The 9,397-nt window shown below is 44.1% G+C and overlaps 1 protein-coding gene across 1 annotated transcript in view; it reads left to right on the forward strand.

Moving 5' to 3' along the window:
- Positions 1-256: 256 nt before the first annotated feature.
- The window catches only part of Chd1 (chromodomain helicase DNA binding protein 1), a 67,040-nt gene continuing 57,899 nt past the window's right edge, over positions 257-9,397 (forward strand). Inside the window, exons 1-2 of the mRNA XM_021186043.1 lie at positions 257-602; positions 2,235-2,432. Of these exons, the coding sequence (XP_021041702.1) occupies positions 2,380-2,432 (53 nt within the window). The 5' untranslated portion in view covers positions 257-602; positions 2,235-2,379. The remainder of the gene's footprint in view (positions 603-2,234; positions 2,433-9,397) is intronic.

Genomic DNA, 9,397 nt, shown 5'->3' on the forward strand with positions numbered 1-9,397 from the left:
GACCCCCGCTCTGGATCCCTGCGCATCCGTGCCGTGACCAGAGCGCCCATCCCCGGGAGCCCCACGAACGCCAGGGGTAGCGCCGGTTACGAGTACGAAGGCCGAGCCTCGGCTGGACTCGGTGGCTTTCCCCGAGGGGCGTGCACCACCGCGCCGCCCCGCCCCGCCCCGCCCCCGCGCGTCGGCGGAAAGGCCGGGCGTGCGCGCCGCCGCCGCGCGCCGGGAAGGGGAGTGAACCGAGGCGGTGACGTCGCTCGGGAGGCGGAGGCGACAGCGACCTCGGCGGCGCCGCGCGGCGGAGACGGTTGCGCTCGATCGCGGTCTTGGCGTCATGGCGGCTGCCGGCGGCCCATAAGCGGCGGGGCGGGAGCGCGGACGGAGGAGGCGCCCTCGGTACTTCCCGCTCGGCCTGGGCGCCCAGAGATGAACTGATCGTCGGACCCGCTCCCCAGCTCCCCGCGTCTCCGCCCGCGGCCTCCCCTCCCCCTCTGCCGTCCGCGGCGCGGGTCCCGCGGCCTGGGCATCCAGGATCGCGGGCCCCCGCGCGGGGCATCCTCTGCCCGAGGCGCCGGCCCGCGCCACCCTTCGCCCTGTGCCCGCCGGTAAGGACGGGTCGGCGAGGCCGGGGAGGCCCGGAGCGGGCGAGGCCCGCGAGGCCCGGCGCGGCGCCGGGGGCGTGGGAGAGCGGCCCGGCGCATCCTCAGCGGCCTGGCGGCGCTGCCCGGCGCGCGGAGGGGACCAGCACGTGGGAGCGCGGGGCGGGTGGGGGGGAGGGGGCGGTGGCCGGGCGAGCCCGGGAGGGCGCGCGGCGGGGCTGCGGGAGCGGGAGGCGGGAAGGAGGCCGCGGCGCCGGGCTGCGGGGAGAAGGTGCAGCGGCCCCGCGCGGCGCCGCCCGGCAAACTTAGCCGGGAGCCCGGCAACTGCCAGGCGGGGAAGGAGGCTGCAGAGGGAGCCCTGGCCACTTCTGGGGCTCTTATTGTTGAAACGCGGGAGCGTCCGGAGTCCGGGCGCTCGGAGGAGAACTTAGGGCCGGACGGAGAAAGGAGGCGAGGCTGGAAAGGAAGTCCAGCGGACGGGGAAAGCCATCTTGAGGGGCGAGAGGAAGGTGAAAGGGAAAGCGCCCAGGCGAGTGAACTTTCTCAGCGCAGACTTTGCGGAGAGGAGGTGGAGGACTTCGGCCGGTTTCACCGGGGCTGGAATTAATAGTTAACGTTAGGAATTACTGTTGAGTGCTGTGGATCTTAGGTGACCTGTTCTCCCAGAGGTATGGAGACTGAGCTCTGCAGGTTGGAAATCCTGATCCAGGTGCAGAGTCGGCCCCCCCGGGCCGAGGTGGCAGCAGCCTGTTTGGCCCCTCTGTTCTTTGGAGTGGAAATAATCAGTTAAGTCTCTGCTGAGTCGGAGGACAACTCTGCTGCGTCCCGAGTGTGTCTTGGTGGTACTTTCTGGCTGGGGAAGGATCTGACGTCTCCTTCCCCCGCTTCTTCCTCTCCCTCCCCTGCTAGAGATCTCCTTTGTTTATTCGTGGTTGGCTTGTAGGTGACTCTAGTGCTCTGGCGGAAATCTTGAGAGGTGGAAATATTGTCTTGCTCCCCACCCCCGTCCCCGTCGTTTGCCTTGAAAATAAGATACAGTGTGCATTCTTTGTAATTGCCTTTTTATGTTTTTTTTCAAGGCGTCTTAAGTACCTTACTGGGTATATAATTTTTTTTTTCCACTCTACCATTGGTTTACCTGGTAAAAACTGTCTATTTTGACGTTTGTATTTTTGCTGAGATCATGATACCTTTTATTACTCTCTTTTCCGTATGAACATTTAAAAACTTTCCTTAGCTGGATATGAAGTTCTTAGTAATAGGAGTTAGAGCTTCAGCAAACATAATAACCCTTATCCTCACTTCGTTTGTTTGTCGAAGTTACCGAGTAGCATTTTCTACTCTTTGGGAGTATGCATATGTTACTTTGTTTTAGTAATCTATATAAATAGTGCTACACAGTAGCAATTAGTCTGGAAAAGTTTGTTGCTCTTCTGTCAAAACAGCACTAGCAGTGGCAGGCTAAGTCCTAGCAAGCAAGAATGCACTTAATAGATGCCTAGTTCTTGTAAGTGAAAGACTTCGGGTCTTCCTAGCCACCTCAAGTCTGATGGCCTAGGTCCATTTCTGGGAGTTCTAAGTCGGGCTTACATCTTTTCCTGCAGCACATATTCTTAACAGCTAATATATTTCCCGCAGGTGACACAGAGGGCCCCAGGAAACCCGCGAATGTTGAAGAAAATTCATCTTTGAAATTTTGATATTCGAGGAAATCAGCATTCATACTCATCTTTTATTAATCTGCGGGGATTTTTGTTTTATTTAAAACTTCTTGATATTTACAATGAATGGACACAGTGATGAAGAAAGTGTTAGAAATGGCAGCGGAGAATCAAGGTAAGCAAGTACTTTAAACCAGCTGGTTATCCGAGACCTGAAACTGAGTGTTTTTATCAAATTGTCTAAGCTTGGCAAAAGTTAAAAAGACTCTCATAGCAGTTTTGTTAACATTGCATATTATGCGTGTCGTGTGTGTATGTGTGTAAAGATAGCAAGATAGCAGGGACTATAGAAGACTTTGATCTATTTAATATTTAAATCTACTGAAGGTTTATATTTTGAAGTAATTGAAGCTGAAACAGTAAAGAGACATTAAAATTGATTTGGCCATTAATGAACTGTCCAAATAAATGCAGTAAGAATTTCTGCACTCCTCTTTTTTTGGAGTTTTATGTTCTACACCTATGTTGTTCAGTTAGCTACTAGCCACATGCAACAGTTTAGATTACAAAACATTCAAAATTCTGTAAGTTACACCTGACATTTCAAATAGTGTGTAAATGACATATGACACATGTCCACTATCTTGGACAGCACTATTGGGAACTATTTCTACCACTGTAGAAAACTTTGGGTAAAATTGATGTGAATTCAGTTTTTGTTTGTTTGTTTGTTTGTTTTTTGATTATGTTATTTTTATATTGGTGTTTTAGAGTTCTTACTTGAACCATATTGTTTCTTAGAAATAAAGTTTATGGAAATAAAATGTTGGGCCACTTTATATGTAAGACAGCCTTTGGATCTGTGGTAAAGCACTCACTGCTCTTCACAAAAATTCCCACCCCAAATTAAATGGAGCATTGCGATTATAGGCATTTATCAATTACTGCCTGCTCCAACGCCATTCAATTCTTTTATATTTTTAATAGTCTCCATATTACTGTTACAGTTCATTATTTATATATACCTAACATAGAAATCAGCAAAGTAGGTGCTGGAGTCTGGCTGCGCAGTCAGTCCTGACTTTTTCAGTTACTCACTATGAATTGAGGTAAATTACTCTGTTGTTCTGATGTTTGGTCTTGCAAAATGGAAATTACACTATTATTTACAAAAACATAAGACATGTGAGATGCTGGCATGTCAGGCTTAAAATGGTTTCATGGACAATAGACATTGATGTACCATGTAGGTGCTGGGATAGTTTACAAAAGCAGAGTAGTGACAACATAGAGAATTGAACACTGTAGTTACATAAGTGTGGATCTAGAAGTTAAAAATCTGGGTTGAGCCTGGGAGTGGTGGCGCACACTCTTCATCCCTGCATTTGGGAGGTAGAGGCAGGTGAGTCTCTCTAAGCTGGAGGCCATCCTGGTCTACATAAGAGTTTCAGGATAGTTAGTACTACATAGAGAGACCCTGCCTCAAAAAACTAAGGGGTTGGAAGGGGCGGGTGTGTGTGTGTGGGGGAGGTTGTACAGGTATATGTGGTAAAATTTATAGTCAATGGAGTTGAAGTTAGAGGATTTGTGTGTATGTGTGTGTGTATGAGAGAGAGGTGGGGGGAGAGAGAAGGGGGGAGAGAGATTTTTTTTTATTTTGGGTCAGAGTTTCATGATGTAGCCCTTGCTCACCTAATTCTCATTATGTAGACCAGGCTAGCTATGAATTTACTGAGCTCCACTTGGCTTTGGCCTCTGAGTGCTGGTCCATTTAAGAGGATGTTTATGCTTCAATTGTGATTCCTATCTCTGTAGATACATTGTAGCAAGTGAATAGAAGAGTTACCTGTTTAAGGTCTCATTCATTAGGAGAAACATAGGAATCAGGGTGCCACAGAATCAGACTCTTGACCAAATATCTACTTGCTAAAATCAGGGGACTACCTGCTTGTACAGTCTTAAAACTTATGTGTTGCTGCCATATCTAAACTTTTTTCTGTAGCAAAACACATTGTATATTTCTTAGCCAATACAATCAAATTTGTTTAACTATTTACAATGTTACTTTTACTTTTTTCCAACTTGGCATAGCTGGAATATTATTCCTATAATTCATATATTATTCCCATAATTCATATATTATTCCTATAATCCTAGGAAGGGAGGCAGGGTAAGAGGATTATATTTTTTTCTCAATTTATACTCATTTTAAGTGCTAACAAAGCATCTTTCTGTAAGATTTGGAGTTAGTAATTCGGCCGTCAGACGCTGGCGCTTCTGAGTCTGACTGTTGAGGGGTCTGACTCCGTGTGCTGTGGAGTTGCTTAGTTTCTGCTTGTTCTTGCCCTTCCCCTTCTTACTGTCTTGTTGTCTTATTTTCTCTTCACCCTTTGTTTGTCACTTTCTCCTAAATGCAAAGAAAGGAATTGTGTCTCGTTAACTGAGGAGTTAAACCCTACAGATAGGATTTCTTATCAAAATACTGAAAGGTATCACAACTAAAAATATTAATAATGGAGAAATGAGAAAAACAGTCCACTTTTGAGGTTAGTATACATCGTAAATAGTTAAACAAATTTGATTGTGTTGGCTAAGAAATATACAATGTGTTTTGCTACAGAATTTCATTTTTATTTTGTGGATGCTTCTGAAATGAGGTTACCATTTGTTATTTTGGGTTGGGTTTAGCTTTTTACAGAAAAAGAATATGGAGGCGAGGGGTTGTTTCCTTCTGTATAGAACAGTCTCTATTGATGAAGAGAATTCTTGAGGAATACATCCTTTGGCTATGGTTTAACTGATAGTTTTGAAACCTTGCTTGGAAAAGTGAGTTAGGGCTGAGATGGGGAAGTGGACACAGGCTTCTTCTGCTCCTAACCAAGAAGCTATTTGCGGTTTGGTGGCAAAGGAACAATTAGTTGTTGTCCGTGGAGTCTTACTTGGTAGTAACTGTATTTCTGGGTGGGCCAACCCAAAACTAACTCAGTGGTAGTTTTGTAGATTTTTTTTTTCCACTTTGCTTTGTTAGGGCATTTTTTTCTTATTGGTCTTTGGTTTGTATATTATGGTTTCTGATTTGTGTTTTAGTGGGGCGGGCTCCCTCCCTCCCTCCCTCCCTCCCTCCCTCCCTCCCTGAGAGAGGGCATGGAGTTGGGTAAGCGGGAAAGCTCTGGGAGGAGTTAGTAGAGGGAAAGGTTGTATCAGTAGGTTGTATGAAGATATTTCCATGGCCCATGTCTTATGATCGATCCTAGCACTCAAGAGGCAGAGCTCTGGATTCAAGGCCAGCCTTGCCTACCTATATAGGGTATCCCAGGCCAGTGGGTTGGACAAAAACCCAGTAAATAAAATAAATTAAACTAAAAAATAAAGCAAAATTATGTGTTTGTGTTTCTAGAGTAAGTCTTTAGTTTTTAAGTGCTGGCCAGGACATACCTGTATGCGGTTCGGTTGAACAGAGGGTTCTGTCATTGAAGCCAGGCTCTCTGACCACTGTGCTTGGAGGGCCCCAGCCATCAGGCCCACCTGTGTGGACTTGGGTGTGTGCAGATTCTTCAGCCTCTGCTTAAACATTTTCAAAGATTGTGTTCACTCATTCTTTTTGTATTCCTGCACATGAAGGGTTCACATGGTCAATAGTTCTACCCCTGAGCTACCCCACAGATTTTTATCCTAATGGTATTTCGAAGAATGATTTAACCTATTAATGGATTTAAGGGCAAATATTTGAAACTTGCAATCATATTTTGCTTGTTTTTGGATAATTGATAGATGCTTGTTCGGTTCAATTTTTAGCAATTTTGTCATGTAAGGCTTACAAATGTGGTACTTTAGTCTTTAAATCAGTTGTTCTCAGCCTTCCAAATGCTGAGTTCAATCACTTTATACAGCTCCTTATGCTTTTGCTGATCGCCAACCATAAAATTATTTTTGTTTCTACTTCATAACTGTAATTTTGGTAGTTCTGAATCCCAGAGTAAATAACTGGTTTGCAGAATATCTGATAGGTCCCCTGTGAAGGGGCCATTAGACCCCGAGGTTGAGAACCACTACATAACTATATGTTATGCCCTTGAAAATTCTTACATAGTGGGAGATATTGGTAATATGCTTTAATAGTCTCACATAGTCTGTACTTAATTGAATTCAGTTGACCTAATTCTTAGAATAAAGTCTTTTGTATGTGTATATGCAGGGACATAGGCCATAGAACCTAGAACCTTGTGTATACTAGGCAAGTTTTCTACACTGAATTAGACCTAAAGTCTTTATTTTTAAGCAATGTTAATAATGATAAATGTGTGGGTTAGGCTGAGTTTCCATTCTTAGCCACTTATTTCAAGGATTATATAAGTGTGCATATGCCTTATATACATAAAATTGTTAGGGTGTGTGTTTGTGGCTCAGGGGGTAGGAGGCAGAGGCAGGTAGATCTCTGAGTTCAAGACCAGTCTGTCTACAGAGCAGGTTCCAGGACAGTCAGGGCTACACAGAGGGAGAATCCCTGTTTGAGAATCCCTGTTTCAAAAACAACACAAACCAAAAAGCTTGGTTGATCTTTTGCATTAGATTTGAATACTTTTTATAAGACATTGTAAAAATGCTTCTTGCTTACAATCACTTTTTAAAAAGTTAGTTGAGAAAGTTTGTGAAGTAATGCTAGCTGTGAAATAAAGACAGGAAGGCAGAAAACTAGGAAATGATGAAGATGGGATGGCCAGAGGTGACACAGTTCAGAAATCAGGCTGTGACAGTTTCCAGTGATGTCATTCGTTAGGTGCAAAAGAGAATAAATCTTGGGTTTATTTAATTTCTCTTAGTGCATATTTTGTTCAGTTGTACTTTCTTTGTCTTTATTATTTTTTTTCTCACATCCTCTGGATGCTTCTGAAGCTAAGATTTCTATTGGGAAAACTCAGTGTGCTGCACACCAGCAGCTTTGGCTGTCAGCTATTCTCTGAGTAGAATTATCAAGTTATAATTTTCATAGGGTTTCCTGAGATTGTAGTAAGTATAGGTTACTTTCATTAGTGTTACTTTTAGCTGGTGAGTTTGAGAGGATTATGCAATTTTTCTTGTGCAGTGCTGTCTTTCCCTATAAAGATAAGATACTGTACAGGCAGTGGTAATAGCAAGTTGCCTGTTTATGTACCTAACTGGATCATACCTGTTGTAGTTCTATATTTAAAAAAATGTGTTTCTTCTGTAAAGAGTTGTTTGAAAGGTTAGTTTTCTTTAAATTTTCTTATTTTTTAACTTATTTGATGTATGTGACAAGGTCTCATTGTAGCCCAGGCTGGTTTGAACTTGCTATGTATATATAGTAAGGCTGTCTTGGAGCTATTGGGAGCTAGCTCTGTCTCTCAAGGGAGAGTTGAGATTTGGAAGGAGAACTGGGATTAAAGGTGTGTAATGGTGCTTGGAAGTAGCTTCTTTCTTTCCTTCTTGCTTTCTTTCTTTTTTTTTTTTTGGTTTTTCGAGACAGGGTTTCTCTGTGTAGCCCTGGCTGTCCTGGAACTCACTCTGTAGAACAGGCTGTCCTCGAACTCAGAAATCCGACTGCCTCCGCCTCCCGAGTGCTGGGATTAACGGGAAAGTTTTAGAATGCACAGCCAGAGACGTGTTAGAACCCAGTTGTGGGGTATTCTTCTGAGCCTGTTGGGAATGGAGAACTGGACTTCACACTGGAGTCTTCGTATTGTTCCAGATTCCTAAGTGATTTGTGATAAATCACAGTATAAGTGCATAAATGAAATGAACCCATCTACCTAAGTAATTGAGCCACTTATTCCTACAGTTGTTGTTACTGGGGTTTTACTTAAACAAGGTTCTATTTTCTGTGAATTCCTGAGGAATATTGTCATGAGCCATGCCAGAGAGAGGCTAGGTAAATTTTATTTTGCCAGAAGCACACACACTGGCAAAGTGTAATTGTTGATTTTCTGACTGAACCAAGCAAGATGCATGCAGGGCACTGTGTGTCGCAGGAAATTTCAAAACACATTCCCACAAAACCCCATTGCTATCCACAGTGTTACAGTTTTACTTTCTGCATAGGAAAATAAGGTTTACAGTTTTAAAATGTTATTTTTATGTGTGTGTTTGTATGCCACATTCCTATGCATGACTGAGGAGATATTATTGGGGTGTTGGATCCTGTAGAGTTACAGGCAGTTGTATGCAACATAACATGGTGCTAGGAACTGAATTTGGGTCCTCTGCAAGAGCAGCAAGTCCTTTTAGCCACTTAATCATCTCTTTTAGCTCCTGTAACAATTTTAAAACTCACTGTTTTAAAGCCATTACTATGAAGCCTGGAAGCTGACTACATGGTAAATGCTGGCTTGGTAACAGCATGCGGATTTGGGTTTGGATCCCAGACCTTACATGGGGCATCCAGCTGCAATCTCAACATTGGGAGCTGGAGATAGATATAGGACCCCAGAGACCTGCCTAGTGCGTGCATGCCTTCCAGGTTCCGTGAGAGGTCCTGACTCAACAAATAAGGTGGAGGACTGGGAAGATGGCTGAGCAGCTGCAGGGACCGGTCAGCAAACTTTGGATTTAATTGAGACCCTCTCAGCAGATAAAGCAGATGGAACTAGGAAATATATGTGTGCAAAAACTGTCAATAAACTTGCCCTGTAGACCACGCTGGTCTGGAACTTAGAGATTGGTGTAACTGCTTCCTGAGTGCTGGGATTAAAGGTACAGGCCACCACTCCCAGCTCCTCAGGGTTCATAACCCCACTCTTGTGTTCTTATGACCTATACATTCTACAGTGGCAAAGCTGGCTCAGGCTATCCATGCACTTATATATAGTACACCTAGAATATATGAAAACATAGGTTCAGAATGTTTAGGCTTTAATCCCAGTAGAAACCAATTTGCCAACTTTGAACTCAGTGTATACATGCATACGCACATTTAGCCTTGCAGTATCCACTCAACCCAGCATTTTCCAAAGGTGTTAATTACTTCATTTTCCTCTTCAGGGTTTTCAAATTTGTAATAAAGTTAGGTGCATTTGTTGGTCACATTACATTTGAAATCTATCATGCTTGTTGATTTAAAAAAAAGTGTAAGTGGGGCGGTGGTGGCACATGCCTTTAATCCCTGCACTTGGGAGGCAGAGGCAG

This window comes from Mus caroli, chromosome 17, assembly GCF_900094665.2.
Source record: "Mus caroli chromosome 17, CAROLI_EIJ_v1.1, whole genome shotgun sequence".
Lineage (NCBI taxonomy): Eukaryota > Metazoa > Chordata > Mammalia > Rodentia > Muridae > Mus > Mus caroli.